This window comes from Pinus tabuliformis, chromosome 7 (assembly GCF_031772625.1).
Source record: "Pinus tabuliformis cultivar Carrire ecotype Pingquan chromosome 7, CPIR1, whole genome shotgun sequence".
Taxonomy (NCBI): domain Eukaryota; kingdom Viridiplantae; phylum Streptophyta; class Pinopsida; order Pinales; family Pinaceae; genus Pinus; species Pinus tabuliformis.
In genome coordinates, this window is record NC_142293.1 from 1,643,432,012 (window position 1) to 1,643,455,407 (window position 23,396).

General features: G+C 38.3%; 1 protein-coding gene across 1 annotated transcript in view; it reads left to right on the forward strand.

The window, feature by feature from the left end:
* Positions 1 to 1,068: 1,068 nt before the first annotated feature.
* LOC149254683 (uncharacterized) overlaps positions 1,069 to 23,396 on the forward strand; it is a 54,008-nt gene continuing 31,680 nt past the window's right edge. The window contains exons 1-4 of the mRNA XM_089460206.1: positions 1,069 to 1,423; positions 1,526 to 1,575; positions 2,264 to 2,369; positions 2,878 to 2,936. Of these exons, the coding sequence (XP_089316332.1) occupies positions 1,313 to 1,423; positions 1,526 to 1,575; positions 2,264 to 2,369; positions 2,878 to 2,936 (326 nt within the window). The 5' untranslated portion in view covers positions 1,069 to 1,312. The remainder of the gene's footprint in view (positions 1,424 to 1,525; positions 1,576 to 2,263; positions 2,370 to 2,877; positions 2,937 to 23,396) is intronic.

Sequence of the window (23,396 nt, forward strand, 5' to 3'; positions counted from 1 at the left end):
AGATCACTTTAGCTTGTTCCTCGTCTTCTTGTAGAAGTTACACCCTCAATTACAATTAATACCCATTAATATTTTTAATTTTCTAAGTTTACACTGAGTCTCCCATTAAAAAATATTAATTATCTTAATACAATCATTTATGGGTGGAATTTCCCAAAACACTTTCTGGGTTTTTTGGAATACATGTGTTCAAGCTTCCGTGCAAAATTTGAGGCCTAGAGCACATCCGATGCTATCTCAAATCAACATTGCTATCGTTGCACTTAAGTGTTGAGTGTTCTATTAGTCATGTCCTTTTGGGCATTTTCTTGCATTTGATTTCCTTCTATCACACTGTGTTTCTCTTATATCCCAAGCATCAACCATCCATAGCGCTGGTAGATCTTACCGTGGGGTAATTTGCATACATGATTCATAAGAGAATAAAGTTTGAGAGCTACCTCCCACTGGTAACTTCATAAAATTGATTTAAGGCAACTTTCCAGTGACTACTTATTTATTATTTTATTATTGTCTGGTTCGATATGGTGGTGAACATAGTCAAGATCGACACATGTAATGATTGAATTGTTTTTCATATGTACATGCCACAAGTAACTTTATAAGATCTTGTGACAACTTGATATTGTAAATAAACATTGTCAAAAGATCAAGATGGACATATGTAGTGATTGAATTGTTTTTCATATGTACATGCCACAAGTAACTTTATAAGATCTTGTGACAACTTGATATTGTAAATAAATATTGTCAAAAGATAAAATCTTAACTACGCTGTAATTAATATGTTATATCCTTAACTACGCTGTGATTAATATGTTATATCCTAATATTGAGTGGAGATTTGAAATCAAACATATAGTTTATAAATATAAAAAAAGAAAGAAAGACTAAAAGACTTAAATTTAATATAACAATTGTTATTTACTTCATTATGGAAATTGAAGGACAACTTCTTCAATTCAGGGCCATTGCTAATATTATATTTTTATTTAAATATTGGTTCCACTTGGGCGGATCAATATTATATTAACTACTGCACAATATTAAACATCTCTCACCTATTAAACCAAACATTATTATTTGCCCCCAAAAGCTTAGGGGGACGCTGTCTGAAAAGACACCATAGGGAGTAACTGTTGCCGCACGTGCACAAGATGGTTTTTGCGATAACATTTTAGATTTCCAGTGCATGACATGTTTTTGGTAAAATCACTGGCACGTTGAAGTATCGGCTTGGATTCTGCCCTAATTAATGCTTCTGGGTTTATAAGATTTAGAACTGCACAATTTGGTCTGCAATACTTAAGCTATGGCCAGAAATGCCCCAGGGATGCACTTTATCCGTTACTGCTTGTTTGTGCTGGTTCTATTATACTGCATCTTTACATCTTCGGCCGGAAACTCTCGTCGTCCAATTACAGTAAAATCATCTCCATCATCAAATATACCGCTATTTTCGTACATAAACCCTAAGCCAAGTAACGGTTTCGCAGGTCTGATCCATGTTTAATGGCGGTTGCAGGATGAGGAAATCCGGGAGAAAAAGAGCACCTGCTACGAAGATATTGAGAAGTAAGTATTTATTTATTTATGTATATATATTTTAAAAAATTTTAAGTCGCTTTGAGAAACACGTCCGAAATGAGGCTTGCACCACATATTATAGAATTTCACTTTTAAGTGCCAGGCCTGAGGTTTTTATTCAACCAAAATTGTCCGGAACCTGCAGCTGGCCCTTTTTATCTGAAACATTTCATTTGAAAGCAGCTGACTACAGCGAGAAAGGAACCGTTCCGCACCGTTGAATACTCACTCAACGACCTAAATAGTAAATTACAGAATGCAAAATACGAAAATACATGATAATTTCACTGACAATTTGAATGCGAACTACAAAATATGAATGCTTAGCAGTCCCAGAATCATATGGCATAAATGTTTGAGAAAGAAAATCACTATATTTAACCCAGTTTTTTACCACAGTATAGTCAGTGAAACGGTAGCCATTGATCCGCTTCTAATTTTTCAGTTCTATATGGGGATTTTTTTTTAAATGGTCAATAATATGCTATTTTCTCACCAGTAAACCAAAACCTTTTAGGAAAACACGGCACCAGCAACCATCTTGCTATTCTCACCAGTGAACCAAGGCCCTTTGGCGTGAATTTATTGTTCAATAAAATATATCTTGTAACTGTTGATATTTATTTTAAGAAAACCATTGCGATAATTAAATTTTCCTTCTTACTTCATGTGACAGTGGTCTGTGGGGATGGCAGTGCACCTCTTCATCTATAGCCAAAGAGAATTGTGCCCTTAGATGTCTCAATGCCGTTTGCTATGAGCACATTTATGGAGATGATCCTGTAAGCCCTGTTTGCTGCTTGAACATATCGTTTTAGGAATATATTTTTATTGGAGATTTAGATGTCCGAGATGTATTTTTGAAATGGAGCAGAATGAGATATAGTGGATGTTGACATTAGTCAACTCTTCAGTGGATTGTTTGCATTTGTTGTTCTTTCTGCATGGAAGGTTAAATTTGTTGTTTCTAGTCAGTTCATCTGTTTGCTTTTTATTTTTGGTTCCCTGCATTGAGGAACATTGCTTTGAAACTTCACAAAGATCCTGACCGCTTTCGTATTATGCTAATATAGATAATTTAGAAACTTAAGTATGTTTTTATTTAAACTTTAAACTCTCACAGACTGGTGTGAGCCAATGCAAAAGTGTCCATTCCGAGTTCTGACTAGATTATTGTTTAATGTAATCTTTGTATGGGATTTTGTTGTTTTTGAAATTTGATTTTTATGCACTTGGAAATTCCAATGTTAACCATTTTTGTTATTGATTCTAAAATTTTATTTCGTCCAGCTAGAGGAAGGGGAAGTAGACTACAAACGTGGGCGAGAATTCAAGTTCTGTATGCACAGGTATCTATACTCCTCATAGGTCACATTTTATTGTAATTTTACAAATGTTACTCTGTCATCCATGTCACCTTATCTTATAAGCAATGGTTTTAATTACTTAGATATAAATTTCATTCATCTTCTTGAAAGAATATAATCAGCAAAATGTATTTGAGAAGACACATAAAAATGGCGGAAAATGCATAGGCTAGTCTTGTGAAAATATTCACATCGAAGATACGAATATATAGTACAATTGGTGTAACCACCTCATAAGCTACATTTGATCTCATACTGAACCTCATTAGGAGATAAGGATAAGGCAAAATAGGATTTTATACGCACTTACGAGAAAACTATATCCTACGATACCACATATATGAAGAGGTGGTATAAGGTTTATTGATTGTATGAGGCACATGCTAACAATACCCTCTCAATCATGTCAATTTTTTTGGTTACTCTAGAAGTGCGATGCAGAAATTGCCTGTTCTCAGGGCCGAATGCCATTAGTGCCAGCGAACACTGGACATCCCTCAATCATCACAATTCCTGAAATAGATCAAGGCAGTGAAAGCCAGATCCCCAAAATGCAATAAAAAGCAACCGGAAACCTCCCAAAAACTTTGGCCTCCAGGCTCCTACAGATTAAGTGTTGCTCGACAGGGCCGAACAATCTCAGAGAGAGAAAACAAGTAATTCTTGATGACCTTATTGGTGGCGTGTTCGACATATTTATAGAGTAAAATAGGCCTCTTAGTGGGCCAAATTCATCAAGGAGTGAGGAATTTTTTTTAGTTTAAAATTGAAATCATGGAGCCAATTTTTCCTTCTGATTGTGGACCATTAATGATTTGAATTTTTCTTTCCCTCCAAGAGTTGGACCAAGACGAATTTGAAAATATTTAATATTCCTAAAGGAAATTTACAATGATGAACAAAGCAAACATAACAAAAACACACACACAAATTCACATCACATTAAAAACCCAGAAAATGCCATTAATTGCGTTGAGGTGAGCCATTTTATTGATATAAATGCTGGCTACAAGTTAAGATCTGAATGCATGCACACAGACTTGCCCAAGGCAACTTAACAATTCTTAGGTGATGAAATCAACAACTCGAACACAAGTGTAGCTATTCCCAACAAAGCTTTGTGCTGCCTCTTTGAAATCTGCACTGCTAGCTGCAAACAATGGCTGCTAGGACCTCCTCCGGTGCTTAGAAAATTCCAAGAAATTAACCTCGGGCTCTCCTCCAATAACCCACAAAAACCCATGAAAGAATTGGCCAAATGTTGACCTCGGAATTTTGGCCCAATTTCCCCTAGCTCCTCCAGTTGCTGGGTATTTCGACCCACCTGTAAATGATGCTGCTAAATGCCCCCAAAATGGTTGAGATATTCAACAATTCTCCTCTCGGAACTCCTCCACAAAGCTCAACCCCAAATTCCTCTTCCTCCTTGTGTCCCACGTGTGGCATGAAATAGAGCTGCGCAGGCCCTATGCAGTCTTTGCTGAACTAACAACTATATCACCGAAACGCTATGTTACCAGTTTCAACACATTGCGGTCCAGGATCCACGAATTTGATCCGGATCCGGATCTGACTTGATCTTGTGAGAAAATCGGAAAGGCAAAAATACTTTCTTATTCTGGATAATTACTTGTGATGCTTCTTATTATTACGATTCTCTATATCTTTTTTTCTTTAGTTCATTAAGCAATTACCAAAGCAAGAACACACAAAACAATAGACACCATATGTAGGTACTATGCCAAGGAAAAACCCCCCTCGAGGGGAAAACCTAGTCAAGAAATTCTTCCTTTCAGTAGTATTCTTTGAGCCTCTTCACCCTAGACCAAGACAAGACCTTCCCTTGACATCAAGTCAACCTCCTAGATTTACGACCCCTTTCCAGCAACTTCGACGAGGCAGAAACTTCCGGCAACTGGCAACTTCCGACAACAGAGAAACTTGGAGGACTTCGATCTCCCAATCCAGGACACAAAACGGAGAGAGGCACCAAAATTTTGATTTTTCTCTTCTCCCTAGCCTTGCTCAAACTCGCAATCACTTTGGCTTCTCGAGAATAGACTTTGCACCTTTTTCCTAGCTACAAGAGAACTTCGCACTTTCTCTAGCTACAAGAGAACTTCACACTTTTTGAGTGTGAGAATGGTGGTCCAAATGAATTCGATGAGCTTGTATTTATAGGCTTGTGGGTCGAATAGGCGTCCTTAGGCCGACTTGATCTTCTTCTAGGCCGACTTGGTGTGGAGGATACATAAATCATATTTGACTTAATACTAAACCTTTTTACATGATTCAAAAGCCCAAGAAGGGTCTCTTTAAAAGTACATTGACTCTATTGACTCCGAATAAATCCTAGAAGTCCTTAATGGGGACTTTGACCTAAAACATGGTGACCCAAGCATGAAACCCATGCTTTAATAAGTCACAATAATAATAATAATAATAATAATAATTCTTTATTCTTTTGACAAGTACATTACATGATGACTCAAATACATTAAATGAAGATCGACTCTAGTTACATTTTCCAACACTCCCTCTTAACTAGGGAGATATTCATCATATACAAGTACAATGGAAGATCTCAAACTATATGAACCATAAATAACTTTATGCACCACAATGCCATGGACTAGACTCCTGACTTGGGCAATCTATCCATTGGTCTCTCAACAATTTAGGCACCACAAGGCCACAGACTAGATTCCTGACCAGGGCAATCTATCCATTGGTCTCTCAACAATTTAGGCACCGCAATGCCACAAACTAAATTTCTGACCAGGGCAATCTATTTGGGTGGGAATAAGATGGACTCAAGCTTTCAACACCTCTAGGTACCATCAGGCTTACTTGCTAACCACCAACCCAAAGATCCAGGTGCGTGTTAGAGCTCAATGACCAATGCCACCTTTCCAACTAGGCATCAACACAAAGTGCCGAACAAATGTCCTCCTAGGCAATGCTTCACTCACAAAGCCTCAATACCCGTTGATCCAACAGATCAAGGATGACCAATCTCTCCCAATCAAATTGATTAGTAACCAACATGCTATCAAAACCTTTGAGAGATTCACTTGTACGAACACAACCCCAATCAATAATATACTTTCATATGTACATAATCAAATACAAACCTCCGGGGTTGTTCTAAATGTTGCTTCTCAACTTAGTAGGACTATCAACCGAATCTTTGACAAAAGATTCCTCAATCATATACTTTCCTTTCCTACTTCTCATGCAACAACATATCCTCCGAAATTCATTCTTCAATCAAAACCAAGCTATGCCCTCCCTCTCAACCAGGAAGCATCTCTTCATCCAGACTCCCTCTTAATCTTAGGGAGATCTCTTCTATTCAGGCTTCCTCAGGGAGATCAACTTCTTATTTTCGTCATCAGAGAATCTTTTGTGGCTTCCAACCATTTCATCAGAGTTATTATCATCCTCATCATGCTTATCACATCAATAAGCATCTTCACCAAATTGAAGATTGTGTACTTGCACAACTTAGATAGAAAGTACAACCAAATCTATAGAAGCATGAAGTTAGCCATATCAGAGTCATGGAAGCATTTCAAATTTATACATATCAGATACTTAGACTTAATTACAAACAAGAGACATATACTCTTCAATATCTTGCTATAGACTTTGTCATAAACCCTAGAATATTTCACAACAACTTCCATTCTATCTAGGGTTTCAATATTTATTTCCAAGGTATGACATACCTTATTTCAACATATAACAAACCCTAGAAACAATTCAAACAAATATTAAGCATCAACCTTTCAAAATTCATATGTTAGACTTCTCACTAGGGTTTCATAAAAATTCTAGATTTCATACAAAATAATCAATCAAAGTCAATCACAACTTAGTCATTAACAAGACCAACTTCCACTAGGGTTAGTTGTAAACCCTAGATTTTTGATCAACCATCAATCCCAACCAAAACTCAGATTTCAACAATCTTACACAAATCTCAAATTATCATTTATCATAGATTTTTACTTCGACTGAGGTTCAACCCCAAAACCCTAGAATTCCATTTTCACAATCTCAACAATCATTAAATAAATAGATCTCAGATTGCTATATCACACATACTAAACAATTTATCTACTACTAGGGTTTAGCTGCAAAACCCTAGATTTCCAAATATCATCATCCTAAAATCTCAGATAAGGAGTTCCATTAAATCCTAAAAACTTATGACCTTCAATAACCAGGTCAACACACATATCAAGGAATTCATAATCATTCATAAGCATATCATATGTCCGACAACATTAATACAACGAACTTAGACCAAGCTAGGGCTTCAACCAAAAGGACATATCTATATATGCCTAGATTTCATCATCATGCAAATACATTTCATATCATGTGTTAATCAAACCCAACTTCAAAAAATATCAAATAAGAGTTAGACATAAAAACTTGATTAGACTAGGGTTTGATCAGACAAGCACACCCATACCAAGGAAATCATTTCTAAGGCATTGAAAGGGTTTTGCTCACGCATTCCACCAAACTCTAATGAGTTAGAGTTTCAATGTAGAGCCATAACAAACTCAACATTACCGAAAATTTCAAAGGTTCAGGATTTTAGACCTTATCATTCAACCCAAACATGACATTATCAATAAAAACTTCAAACAACATTTCACAATATCCCTAAGTAGTTTAGGGTTTCAGACATTCACAATATCCTAACCTTCGGTTAGAGTTTTCCAAAACTTGTCTAGGATTCTACAAAATTAGGTAAGAATATGAGTGGGGTGGGTAGATTTATCAAGAGATGAATCACCCAAAACAAGAATCATTATGCTTCAATATAGCTAGACATAACAATGTTAGTAATAGACTGTCAAATGAATAATCCTCTCAATATAAAGAAATCAATGTATTTTAAAGTATACCTTTGTTTCGTGGCAAACCTTGTCTTCAGAGGCCCTCCTTCATACTTCTTACAGATGTTTTCCTAATCAAGACAATAGAGGGAGAATGTTGATTAGTATTTAATATAATCAAAACTAAATGAATACATGAAACCAAAAACTGAAAGGAAGTGAGATACTTGTCTTTGGGAGTTTTGGGGGCTCCCTCCAAGGCTTGAGGGATAACTACAAACTTATAAAAACAATAAAAAATATCTTTTCCAAAATATGTTAAAAACCTATAAATTCTAAAACATATAAAATAATATATCTAAAGCTACTACAAGCAAAGGACTTAGTAGTGCAAGTCCCTAATGTCAGATTCTTCGGGCTTGGCTTTCTTTAAGTCTCCTTCCTCAACAAAGTTAGTATGATCTCTATCTCTCTTCTTATTCTTTGGATTGTCGGGACAGTCACCTTGTAGTGACCTTTCTTATGGCATTGATAGCATTCGATCTTGGACATGTCAACTTTCTTCCTTGGTCCTTTCGATTTCTTTCCTTTATGTTGAGCAACGTAGGCATTTGATACTCCTTCAGGATTGGCCACTAATGTGATCCTTATTTTTTTCTGACTGTAGACAGTCCATAGTTTTTCGAAAGTGGGAGCTTCCTTCCAACCGTTAAGACTTGCAACAAATGCACCCCAAGATGATGGCAATCCTAATAGAGTAGTGATCACGAGTTCTTTGTCTGGAACAATTTCATCAATGGCCAAGAGATCATCCCTGATTCTAGCTATCTTCACAAAGAAGGAGGCCACTGTATCTTCTTTGGTCATCTTTGTGGTCCTTAGTTAATTATTCGAGCTTGCCACTTGACCAATGTTCTTAATGGTGAATAACTTTGATAAGACTTCATACATTTCCTAAGCATGATTGATGTTGCCTATAAATGGGACAAGATTGTCATTTATTCCTTCTACCATTAGAGTCATGGCCACTAATTCTAATTCTCTGAATTTTACTTTGTCAGCATCACTAGAGTCATTTGTAGGCTTCTTTACTTTTCCTTTGAACAAGTTTAGTAACTTCTTGTTAAAATTGGCAACTAGGGCCAAACTCCATGTGGATCACCTTATTTATGGCTTCTGATATTTTTCCTAGATTCCTCTCATCGAGAGGTGTAGGATTGATCTAAAGATCATCCAATTCCGATAAGTATTTATGGAGATATGAATTTATTTTGATTATGGACAATTTGTCAAGGTCGGCCAACAAACTTATGTAGGCTCAGAAGCCCAACAATCATGTCTATTCAATATCTATTCAATCTCAACGTTTGCATATAAATACAAGGAGCATTCTCCTCATTTGAACAATTCAATTCACTCATCTTCTCTCTCTCTCCCCTACGCATAAAAGGAGCCTCTCTCTCTCTTACACGTGTGGCTGAAAGGAATACGTCCTAGGGCAAGGAAGACGCAGAAAGAAGGACGCTAGGGAAACAAGTCATCTCTTTGACCAGTTTTGACCAAGTGTTGACCTTCTAGAAGTGCGGATTGGGTGTGGTTGCCTCTCCTAGGTAGGCCGCAATTTTTGGCATGAAAACCGAGGTGATCTGACCTTTGGTTTCACTGGTGTTGATTGCCCTACTTTAGGGCTGAAGTTGACTTCAGAAATTTGCAAATTGACTGAACTTTTGGGGCTGTTTAAGGGCTGTTTCTTCAGGTTGTTCGAGGACAAGTTGACCGGAAATTGACCAAGTATTTTAGAGGTCAATTTCAGCTAGTTTGACCAAGTTTGACTTTGCTGATCTAGGGTTTGTTGCTGCTGATATAAAATTACAGAATTCAGATTTTGTACTATTTATCTCTGCTGAACTATTGAAGATAAAATAAGATTTGATCAAAGGGTTTCCCTGCATTGAGGTTTGTCCTTGGCTAGCCGCCACATCTTGTGTCTCTTGTGTTGGCTTGTTTTCTGTTGATCATTTAATGTTCTATCTGCACTTTACTTAATGTATATGTGATTGCCTATCTGTGGCTAATAATAAGAAAAATAAGTAAACTGCTCTAAGCATAGAACATACCATAATTTAACATGGTATCAGAGTTGAGGTGAAGACAAAGCCCAAGCAAGAGTAGGAGCAAGAGCAATCATCGAAGAGAAGGTTGGCAAGGCTATCTTAAAAAGAAATCATGGGGTCCTCAACACACTTCCCTGCTAAAGACAAACTCTGTGCGAAGTCTTACTATCACAGATAGAAGATGTCTCTCGATCTAACATTAGAAGAGCAGGAAGTGTTGGACCACGTGAGAGGCAGGATTGTTGAGCCTCCATCAAATGCATCCGTCGCTACTAGGAACAAATGGACCAAGGGAGAAGTCAAAGCAAGGAAGGTCATCTGGGACTCTATGGACAAGCGCTTGGTGGCCTATGTTTCTGAGTTGAACACCTGCAAGGAAATCTATGATAGATTGGTGAGTTTATTTAAAGTTAATGATGCAAATCAAGTCTTGTTTTTTAGAAATAAGCTGAAGAAAATTAAGAAGGGAAAATATGAGAGTATGATAACGTAATTCCTGGATTTGAGGAATTAATGGCCAGATGCATTCAAGAATAAATGAGGATGGAAGAGCAAGAAATGGCCATACTTAAAGGTCATCCCTCTGCCTTTTCTTCTCGTACTAAAAGAAGAAACAATTCCGAAGCTAAATTCAAAGGAAAGGCTGGACCAAAGGGTGGAAGAAAAGGACGATGTTACAATTGCAATAAAACGGGTCACTATGCAAGGGAGTGCCCTGATAAAAGGAACTCACACTGGGATGATGATCAAAATCCGTCTCAAGCAATCAAAGGAATGGCAGGTCAAATGGCAGAGGTAAAAGAAGTGTCGGAAATCAAGGAAGAGGACAACCATTCAAGAAGGCAAGAAATTCCAAGTATGAATCTAACACTGTTAACAATAAGCAAGATGAATATTATTTACCAGCAGCTCTATCTACTACTGCTCCCTCGGACTCGCTGGGAAATTGGCTTATTGATAGTGGTGCCTCAAGGCACTTCACTGGTTACAAAGAAGCTCTCTATAATTTGATAGAGAAGGAAACCAACCTGGAAATTGTTCTTGGAGATAATTCAAAATATCCCGTGAAAGGCATAGGAAATGTCACTCTTCAATTGAATCAGGGTAACACCATCCACTTACAAGATGTATTATATGTACCTGATCTAAAAAAGAACCTGGTGTCCATTTCGGTAATGGAAGACAAAAGCTACAAGGATGGAAAAAGAACTTTAAAGATGCTTTTACTCTTGGGTTTCGAGTTGATTCATTATATCAGGTCGGACGAAGTTCGCTGGGTGTCATGTCTTGTGACACATTTCTTCAGTCCGAACTATGGCATCAGAGCTTTGCTCACCTTCATTATAAAGCTCTACCCGATGTAAGAAAAATGGTGACTAGGATGCCCAAGTTCAGATTAGAGCAAGAAGGTGTATGTCCAAGATGTGTCGAAGGAAAGCTCAAAAGGGGACCATTCCCCTCAAGCCAAAGCAAGACCTCCGATATATTGAAGTTGGTTCACTCAGACATATCTGGTGTGATGCCTGTGAACTCCTTGGGAGGATATTTATATTACCTCACTTTTACATATGATTATTCTCGCAAGACTTGGATATACTTTTTGAAAAAGAAGGATGAAGTGTTCTCCTGGTTTCGGCACTTCAAAGCCTTGATCGAGAATCAAACCGAAAAGAAGATCAAGATCTTAAGGACTGATAATGGGACTGAATATGAATCCAATGAGTTTCATGACTTTTGCAAAGAGGCTGGCATTAAGAGGGAGACTACTAAACCATATACTCCTAAACAAAATGGTGTGGCGAAAAGGAAGAATTGTACAATTGTGGAAGCTGTTCATGTTATGTTCCATGATCAAAGACTTCCGAAGTTTCTATAGGCAGAAGCTGCAAATACCGCCGTATATGTACAAAACCGATGCCCTCATCAAGCATTGGGTTCCAAGACTCCTGAAGAAATGTTCACCGGTAAGAAACCTGACGTATCTCATTTTAGAATTTTTGGAAGCCCTGTATATTTTCATGTGCCTAAAGAAAAAAGGAATAAATTGGGTGCATCTGGAAAGAAAGGAGTCTTCGTGGGCTATAGTGAAAATACTAAGGGCTATAGAATCTATGTAGCTGGTCAAAGGGAAGTCGAGATTAGTCATGATGTCACCTTTGATGAAGATATGGCTCTTAGCAAGGTAGAAGAAGATGAGACGATGCCTGATGTGGAAGAACCTACGGATCCTATTGATCCTCCTCCACAAGAGCCTTCCTCTTCTAGGAAGAGGCCTTCATGGCTTAGGGGGACACTTGATGATGCTGAAGGACACATTGCACCTCGAGGAACCTTTCGTGAAAGTAAGAAGCCGAACAAGTATCAGGGATACCTGACCATCATGAGCACAATCATCCAATGAGCCTTCATCATTCACAGATGTTGTCAAGCATCAAGTATGGAAGGATGCTATGACCGAGGAATATGAGTCCATTATGAAAAACGATGTTTGGAATGTGGTCCCCAGACCCTAAGACAAAGCAATTGTCACTTCAAAATGGCTTTACAAGATAAAGCATGCAGTTGATGGAAGTGCGGAAAAGTATAAAGCTTGTTTTGTCACTCGTGGATTCTCCCAAAAGGAAGGTATAGACTATGACGAGATATTTGCACCTGTTGCCCAATATACCACCATCTGCTCGATCATAGCCCTTGCTGCTTCGCAATGATGGAACCTACATCAGATGGATGTCAAGACTGCGTTCTTACATGGCTCGATCAAAGAGGAGGTCTATGTGGAGCAACTCGAAGGATTTGAGATTTATGATCGAGAATCTCATGTGTGTAGGTTGAAGAAGGCCCCTCTATGGGCTAAAGCAAGCACCCCAAGCATGGTATGAGAGGATCGATAGCTACTTAATGAAGCTAGGATTCACTAGGAGTGAAGCTGACACTAACCTTTACTTTAAGGTTATAGATGACAAGCCTCTCATACTGGCGCTATATGTTGACGACCTCTTTCTAACAGGTGCAGACCCTCTCATTCATGAATGTAAGAGGGAGTTGGCTTCTAAGTTCGAGATGAAAGACCTAGGACTTATGCACTATTTCCTAGGACTGGAAGTCTGGCAGAAACCAGGGGAGATTTTCCTATCTCAAGGAAAGTATGTGGTGAAGATATTGGAAAGATTCGGCACGGTGGACTACAAGCCCGTAACTACCCTGATGGAGCTTGACTTCAAGAAGTTAAGCAGTAGTGTTGCCGGACTTGTTTTACAAAATGCTACCGAGTATCGTCAACTCGTCGAAGCATTAATGTTCTTGGTGAACTCTCGTCCGGATATATGCTTTGCAGTCAACACATTGAGTCAACATATGGTTGAGCCTCACCACTCACATTGGATTGGTGCCAAGAATTTGTTGAGATATCTTCGTGGCACAATCACTCATGGGTTGAGATACATTGTCGGAGATGTGAGACTACTTGGGTATACTGATGCTGATTGGGCAAGCAGTGTGGTGGACCAAAAGAGCACTTCCGGGTGTTGTTTCTCTTTGGGATCTGCCTCGATATCCTGGATGAGCAGGAAGCAGAAGTTAGTGGCTTTGAGCACCGCCAAGGCAGAGTACATTGCTACTAGCATGGCCTCTTGTGAGGCAGTCTGGTTGCGAAAGCTCTTCAGTGAGTTGTTTGGATTTACATTGGATGCCACCGTGATTCTGTGTGACAACTAGAGCGGGATCCATTTATCAGAGAATCCTGTATTTCATGATCGCTCCAAGCATATTGATATAAGGTACCACTATATTCGAGATATGGTGCAGCGAGGAGCAATAAGGCTCCAACATATCGATACAGATGAACAGGTTGCTGACATGTTGACAAAGCCCCTAGGAAAGGTCAAATTCCTGACTTTTCAAGAACGACTTGGTGTTGTTCAGAGACCCTCTTATGAGGGTCGAGTGTGATGTATTGATCTCTGGGAGCTCCAAGGGGGCGCGGGGTACTTCTTGGAGCGATATGTGACCACAGGGCGACTCACCATCCCCTGGTGGTGCACTATGTACAGGGTAAAGGTTCAACCTTCCCCTGTGACACCCCGTGGCGACTGTGGAACAAGATGATTAGTTCTCCTGTGGGCCAGGATGATTTGTTCTCCGTGGAGACTGTGGAGCAGGATGATTAGTTCTCTTGTAGGCCAAGATGATTAGTTTTCCGTGGCATCCACTGGACAGGATGATTCGTTCTCCTGTGGATAGGATGATTAGTTCTCCTGTCGAGGCATCCTACCCATGCAGTCTGGGACTCATGGGAAGTATATCTCATCTGATCAATGAGCAGGGAAATGAGGATAGGGACCATAGTAGTACTATCGATGGACACATCGCTGTATCTACCGTACTCCCTATGCTAGGATGACCTCCATTGATCTGGGATCAATGATACTGATTTGGGATCAGTGAGAGTGGTTCACACTTTGAGACTGACTTCGGGTCAGTGGAGGATGGTATGATACATCCTCGATCATTTCTTCTTCTTCATAGTTCGAGCAAAGCAGAGCAGAGTGGGGTCAAGCTGTACAGAACAGTGCATTTGATGGATGGATAGCAGCGACGATCTGACGGATTGCAAATGAAGTTCTCCGTAGTTGAGAGGGAGTGTTAAAATTGGCAACTAGGGCCAAACTCCATGTGGATCACCTTATTTATGGCTTCTGATATTTTTCTTAGATTCCTCTCATCGAGAGGTGTAGGATTGATCTAAAGATCATCTGATTCCGATAAGTATTTATGGAGATATGAATTTATTTCGATTATGGACAAATTGTCAAGGTCGGCCAACAAACTTATGTAGGGTCAGAAGCCCAACAATCATGTCTATTCAACCTCAATGTTTGCATATAAATACAAGGAGCATTCTCCTCATTTGGACAATTCAATTCACCCATTTTCTCTCTCTCTCTCTCTCCTACACATAAAAGGAGCCTCTCTCTCTCTCACACGTGTGGCTGAAAGGAAGATGTCCTAGGGCAAGGAAGACGCAGAAAGAAGGACGCTAGGGCAGTAGGTCATCTCTTTGACCAACGTTGACCAAGCGTTGACCTTCTAGAAGTGCGGATTGGGTGTGGTTGCCCCTCCTAGGTAGGCCGCAATTTTTGGCACGAAAATCGAGGTGGTCTAACCTCTGGTTTGATCGGTGTTGACTGCCCTAGTTTAGGGCTGAAGTTGACTTCAAAAATCTACAAATTGACTGAATTTTTGGGGTTGTTCAAGGGCTATTTCTTTACGCTGTTCGAGGACAAGTTGACCGGAACTTGACAAAGTATTTTAGAGGTCAATTTCAGCTAGTTTGACCAAGTTTAACTTTGCTGATTTAGGGTTTGCTGTTGTTGATATAAAATTACAGAATTCAGATTTTGTACTATTTATCTCTGTTGAACTATTGAAGATAAAAGAAGATTTGATCAAAGGGTTTCCCTGCATTGGGGTTTGTCCCTGGCTAGCCGCCACATCTTGTGTCTCTTGTTTTGGCTTGTTTTCTGTTGATCATTTAATGTTCTATCTGCACTTTACTTAATGTATATGTGATTGCTAATCTGTGGCTAATAAGAAGAAAAATAAGTAAACTGCTCTAAGCATAGAACATACCATAATATAACACTTGTTCTTTTCAAGGATGAGGTCAATCCTCTTCTTCCAAGACCTGTAGTTTGAGGGTCCTTCAAGTTTGTTCTCTCCCTTGATTGTGTTAGACATCTTCCCTGAATATAGTAGACTCCTTCCCTGAGACAATCCTTTTGAATGGTTTCTTGATCAAGTGCTTGAGACTGCTTTTTTCTAGTTTCTTCACCAAAGCTCTGATACCATGTTAGAAAATCGGAAAGACATAAAGATTTTCTTATTCTTGATAATTACTTGTGATGCTTCTTATTATTACGATTTTTATATTGTCTTTCCCTTGGTTCATCAAGCAATTACCAAAGCAGCAACACAAAACAATAGACACCAGATGTAGGCACTATGCCAGGGAAAAACCCCCCTTGAGGGGAAAACCTAGTGAATAAATTCTTCCTTTCAATAGTATTCTTTGAGACTCTTCACCCTAGACCAAGACAAGACCTTCCCTCCACACCAAGTTAGCCTCCCAGAATTTCGACCCCTTTCTAGCAACTTCGACTAGGCAACAACTTTCGACAACTGGCAGCTACCGACAATAGAGAAACTTGGAGGATTTCGATCTCCCAATCCAGGACATGAAATAGAGAGAGAGAGAGAGAGGCACCAAAATTTCAATTTTTCTATTCTCCTTAGTCTTCCCCAAACTCGCATTCAAGAGGCACCAAAATTTCAATTTTTCTATTCTCCTTAGTCTTCCCCAAACTCGCATTCACTTCGGCTTCTCGACAACAGACTTCGTACCTTTTTCCCAGCTACAAGAGAACTTCACAACTTTTGAATGTGAGAATGATGCTCCAAATGAATTCGATGAGCTTGTATTTATAGGCTTCTTGTGGGTCGAATAGGTGTCCTTAGGCCAACTTGATCTTCTTCTAAACCGTCTTGGTGTGGAGGATACATATATCATATTTGACTCAATACTAAACCTTTTTACATGATTCAAAAACGCAAGAAGGGTTTCTTTAAAAGTACAATGACTCTATTGACTTAGGATAAATCCTAGAAGTCCTCAATGGGGACTTTGACCTAAAACATGGTGACCCAAGCATGAAATCCATGCTTTAATAAGTCACAATAATAATAATCATATTTATTTTCTTTATTCTTTTGACAAGAACATTACGTTTTGACTCAAATACAGTAAATGAAGACCGAACCTAGTTATATTTTCCAACAGATCCGTCCAAGAAATGACAACGTGGCGGATCCCTATTTGATGGAAACTAATGTCGTGCAATTACCACTGAATTTCAAGTTTATTGCAATGCAGTTTTTAGTTTTAGGTTTCTTTTTGCTTAATTCGATGATGCGGCCCCTCATTGTCTTCTTTTATGAGTTTATCGGCCACACAAGGATAGCAATAGACAACAACACTTTTGTTCCATGAGCTTGTCGGCCGCGTAAAGATAGCAACAATGCAACAAGGGAGGATTCACCAGGCAATGACCCCACGAGGTTTGGAATTTGTTTAATTTTAAATTTTTGTAGTGTCCACTTGGAAATTACATATTTCATAGGCGAGTCATGATTGTACTTTCAGAGATCTAAGTACACTACATATATTTGGAAATTTGCCGTGACGTTGATGACTTGTCATTAGTTGACCTATCATTTGCTTTTCCTATTGATATTGTTGGATATTAACTGAACCAAGCATTTATCCATTTGAAAATGAAAGCTATGATGAAAGTAGGTTTGTCCAGGCCGACAGTAAATGATGAGAGCCATGTTTGGGACTGTTTCTAGGCCTACGTATTCAACCCACGTAACCTGTAGCAGTACTTTCACCTAGACAAACTTAAAAGCAAGGATTAGATAATGTTTCTTAGTGAATATTGGAGAACAAGTAAACAAGCTAATTGAGTAAGCATATGCATTTGTATGACTGGCTGATTTACTACAAGATACAGTCAAGGAAGCAGAGTTTGTTAAGGAAACAAACTTACAATGGTATAAATTAACTGCTTTTTTTATTGTAAAAAGGTTCAACAGTTTTGTCCCATATCAGTCTTGCAAATACTTTTTAATGTCTGAGATCCTTTAGAATTACAAAATATCCTGAAGTTGAGGACTGATTTAACTCCTAATTTTAACCCTGATTTAACCTTGAAGTCACACATAACTCCTATCAGTTTCTTCAAAGGTCACTGATTTATCAATATTCAAATTTTCACAATTCCCAGCTATAAGCGAACAACAAACTTAGAATTGGAGGAATAATGAATGGAAATATACTTTGGCTTTCTTTTCTGTTCTTCATGTGAAATTTGAAATTTCTGAAGACGTAGATATAAATGGGGAAGAAATCCAAAGCAACAAAAGAAAATATTGGGCAGTGACCAGTCCATAAAATCAAAGATGTCAACTTTTTTGCATGTATATTAGTGAATCCAGCAGGCAAATTAAATTAATTTTATGTACTATAATTTTTTGATTTTTCTGTATTTTAATTTTTCATTTTGTGTGTTCATGATAGTTTGAATTTTGAATTTTATCATATATGCAGTCACACACTATAGCTTACAACCTATAGAAATGGGACCATCACAACAGAGTGAAAAGTAAATCATCAAGAAAAACCCAAAATCTCCTTTATGGCAATATGTGGAGATTATTGGAAAAAATCCTAGAGGTGGTTCATATAAATGGAAGTGCAATGAATGCCAAAATATCAAAAATGGCTCATATACTAGAGTGAAAGCCCATCTGATTGGACAAACTAACACAGGGGTGCAAGTATGCACCAGGCCAAAAGACGTAAATGACAAATCTGACCAAGGTTTGAGTCTTGCAAAAATTAAATTCTATGCATTTTTGCAACATACTGCTGATAGAAAGATTGCTAAGCTCTACAACTAGGCCTCCATTGCCATCTAGGCCTGCTGCGACAACTAATAAAAGACTTATTCTAGGCCCTCTTGAAACAACTTTCAGTAATCAAGGTAGAGACACAATGGATGAACATGTAGCTCGTTGCATCTATGCAAATGGGTTAACATTCAATTTGGTGTGTTCCCCTTATTGGCAACAAATGATTAAGGTAGTTAATGAAGTGCCAAAAAGGTACAAAAGCCCTGGATATGAAAAGGTCCGAACTACTTTGTTGGCATCAGAGAGACAATCCGTGGATACATAACTATAATCAATCCAGGGTACATGGGCAGAAACAAGGGCGTCCATCGTTTCTAATGGATGGAGAGACTAAAGAAACTGCCCCTTAATTAATGTTATTGCAATATGGCCCCAAGGGGTAATGTTTTTTAAGGCTGTTGATTGTAGTGGAATAAATAAAGTTGCATCTTTTATATCCACAACTCTTATTGATGCAATAGAAAGTGTGGGGCCACATAATGTTGTCCAAGTCATTACGGACAACGCATAGGTCTGTAAAGCTGCAGGTTTTATTATGGAGGGTCGATATGATTACATCTTTTGGAGTTCGGACTCCATGTGCAGTACATTCATTGAATCTTATGCATGTCAAGATTGGTGAGATGGAATAGATTAATGAAATATATCTAGCAGCAAAAGAAATCCAAATGTTTTTAATCAAATATTCAATGTCCCATGTGCGGTACATTCATTGAATCATATGCTTGCCAAGATTTGTGAGATTGAATGGATTAATGAAATATATGTAGCAACAAAAGAAATATGAATGTTCTTAACTAATCATTCAATGTTCTAGGCCATATATCGAGGTTATGCAAAGTTGGAGCTACTAAACGTACTCATTTTTTAATCAATATTATTTGTATTGGAAATTCTTAATTTTAATTACAAATTTATATATGATTTCTCATTTGAGATTTGACTTTTTGAATCTTGTAGATTGCTGAAATCCATTTTGCCTCCCACACTCTTTTCATAGAGAGGCTTGTGAAGGTGAGACAAGCATTACAAGCAATGGTCATTGACCCTCTTTGGGAATCATAGAGGACTTCCATTTCTGATAGAGGGCAAAAAATCAAGTCCATCATTCTTGATGATACATGGTAGGACAAGGTCCAATACTTTCTGCGATTTATTGAATCAATTTTGACTTTGATCAGGACATTTGACACATATACACCTTGCTTGGAGAAAGTTTATGAAAACATTGATAGTTTGTTGGAGAAGATAAAAGAAATTATCAAGGCAAGTGAAAATGACCCTTTTGAAACATTTTATTATGAAGTGAAGGACATAGTTACTGAAAGGTGGAACAAAATGACCACACCATTACACCTTTTGGTCTATGCATTTCACCCGAAATATTATCATTCCAAAATTGTCTTTACCTAGTAGAACAATGCCAAACAAGGATTCTGAAGTGATACAAGGATACACGACAACTTTGAGGAAAATGTATAGAGATGTGGGAGTTGCAATGGAAGTACGTCAAGAATTTGGAGGATTTGTACAATCTACTGGTAGCTTTTCAGATCCAGTAGCTATGTGTTGAAATTTACAGGTAAGTTTTTTAGATAGAACACCAAAGGACACCACTCACAAACAGATCACAGATCAGTGCACTAGTATTCTTGATGTGGTTAAAACTCTCAAAGTGGGAAATAATCTACGCCCTGAGCCAACGCGGCCACTTCAGACAATTTATTAATGTAAAAGAAAGAAAATTTACATAAGCTTCTCTCATGAACGGTCACCTAACAAATGACCCTCCATGCTCTTTAAATAGAGATCATGGATCAATCAGGGGTTAAGCCATGGATCAAGTGTCAGTAATACCAAAGAGAGAATGAATAGTCGGATCACTTCATGTCTAGAACATATCGTGATCGTCAGATTGTAAGTTACAAAAAGTACATGCTAAATAAACACATTTTACCTAACTATACACTAGACCAAGTTGTACTTAATTATTTCCTGTGTCGGAATATCCTAACATACCCCCTTAAGAACAACTTGGGATAGGATTGAAGGATGTACAAAGATGACACAATAGGAGAAGGAATGAGGCATTAGAGCCTATCCCCCTTTAGTGACAACTTCCTGAACTCCAACCATAAATCAAAGTTTAGTAAACTTTGCCTCTGTAAGACCCTTTGTAAAGATGTCTGCAACTTGATCATCGGTTGAACAATATTGCACTTCAAGAACATGGTCATGAATGAACTTTTTGATGAAGTACATGTGTAGTTCAATGTGTTTGCTGCGCTGATGTTGGATTGGATCTTTGCATAGTTGAATGGCACTTTGATTATCACACCAAAGTGTAGTCGGATGCTGCTGTTGAAAACCAAACTTTGACACGAGCTGATGAAGCCATAGGGCTTCCTTACTAGCTTCAACGACGCCATGATACTCTGCTTGTGCTGAAGAAAGAGAAATGGCACTTTGTTTCTTGCAAGCCCATGAATAGGTCCAGAACCAAGAGTGAAGACATAACTTGCAGTAGACTTCCAATCATCAGGGTCACCAGTCCAATTGGAATCAGTGAAACTAACCAATAGAGGAGATGCTTCTACACTATAATGAATCCCAAACTGAATTGTACCTCGAACATAACGAAGTATTCTTTTAGCTGCTTTCCAATGACTTTCATGTGGGTTTTGCATAAACCGAGCAACAAGGCCAACAACAAAGGAAAGGTCAAGACGAGTATGGGTCAGTTTCAAAACTTTCCCAACAAGTTGACGGTATAAGGTAGCATCAACTTCAGGGAAAGTACAAGTGATTGAAAGTTCAGCTCCAGACTGAAAGGGAGAAGGGGTTGGCTTACAATCTTCCATGTGAAAGTGGCGTAGAAGATTACAAGCATACTTGGACTGGGAAAGGGAAATACCTTCTTCGGATTGCAAGACTTGAAGATCAAGAAAATAATGCAAGTGTCCTAAGTCTGTCATTTCAAACTGTTTTTTAAGGCTGGACTTCACATGGTTTATAAGGTTGGGATCACTACCAATAAGGATAAGATCATCAACATAGAGAACAATAATGATAAGAGACTTACCCACTTTCTTGGTGTAGATAGTATTCTCAAAATGACACCTAGAGAAGCCAATATCTAAAAGAAAACTATCCATTTTGGCATACCAAGCTCGAGGGGCTTGCTTGAGACCATAAAGGGATTTCTTAAGCCGACATACAAGGTTGGAGTCTGTTTGTATAAAGGCAGGAGGTTGTTCCATATAGATTTCTTCATGCAATTCTCCATGCGAGAAGGCGGATTTAACATCCATTTGATGGACTTCCCATTTGAAAGAGGCAGGTAGAAAGAATAAGACAGATAGAATTCATTTTGTCAACATGGGAGAATGTGTCAGTATAGTCAATGCCTTCAACTTGTGAAAAACCCTTAGCAACAAGACGCGCTTTATGTTTATCAACTCTTCCATCTGGTCCAAACTTGGTTCTGTAAACCCATTTGCATCTAACAAGTTTTCGTCCCTTTGGAAGAGGAACAAGGTCCCATGTATCATTTGCCAATAATGAACGATATTATTCATTCATAGTTGCATCCCAATCTGGATGGCTTGAAGCTTCTGCAAAGGTGTTAGGATCATGATTCGCTGATGCTTGACCTAGTAAAAAAGAGGCTCTATCGAACTGAGAACGTTTACGAAGCTGATCTATAGGATCACCTGCAAGAGCATCTGCTGCATCCCAAGTAGTGCAGACCCATTTTGGAAGCTGAGGAGCTGAAGGAGGATCCCGAGAAGGTGGGGGAGGATTTTCATCCTCACTGTCATCATCTGAAGAAGGAATATTTTCAGAATTAGAAGGGATAGAGCGAGGTGGCACATGCGCTGAACTAGGCTCGTAGGCTGATATATTTTCAACAAACTTTACATCTCTTTTAATGATAACATTTTGGATTTAGGTTGAAGAAGTCTATATTCTTTGACATCTTCAGAATATCCAACAAAATACATTTTTCACTCTTAGGTTATAAGGATTTATGTTTCTCATTTGGAATATGGGCCCATGCTTCACTTCCAAAAACACGAAAGTGACTTACATTTGGTTTAATTGAGCTTCATGCTTCCTCTGGAGTGATATTCTTTAAAACCTTAGTCGGGGTGTAATTTACTATGTAATTTCTACAGTTAATTACTTCTGCCCAAAAATTAAGACTAAGTCATTTAGATTGAAGCATACAATTAGCCATTTCCTTTAAGGTGTGATTCTTTTTTTCAGCTACACCATTTTGTTGTGGAGTATATGGAACAGTATGCTGCAATTGAATTCCATGTTCAATGCAAAAGTTGATGAATTTGTTGTTAACATATTCTCTGCCATTATCAGATCTTAACTAAAGAATTTGATGTCCAGATTGTTCCTCAACAAAGGCCTTAAAGGACAAGAACATGTTAAAGACTTCAGTCTTGAGTTTTAAGAAGTATACCCAAGTGCGCCTTGAGAAATCATCAATGAAAGTTAAGAAATACTTGTAGCCAGAGAATGAAACAATTGGAAGTGGACCACATAAATCACTATGCACAAGCTGTAAAGCGGTTGAGGCATGCCAAGAGGCACGTTTTTCAAAACTATCCCGATGATGTTTTCCGAGTACACATCCAAAACAAACACCATCTCTGCAAGATACCATAGGAAGACCTGTCACCATATTTTATTTACATAGATTCTGAAGGGAGTGATAGTTTACGTGACCAAATCGCTCATGCCAAAGTTTGCTTACTTCATCATTATGAACAACAAATACCAAGGGAAGAGTTGATGACCCAAAGTTGTTAAACTTATGCAACCTTGTAGAATCATTAGCAATGCCAGTGGCTAAAATTTGTCTAGGATCTCTTAAGTCCTTAATTGCAACATCATGGATGTTTCCAAGGCTTCCATCTTCTTAAAGC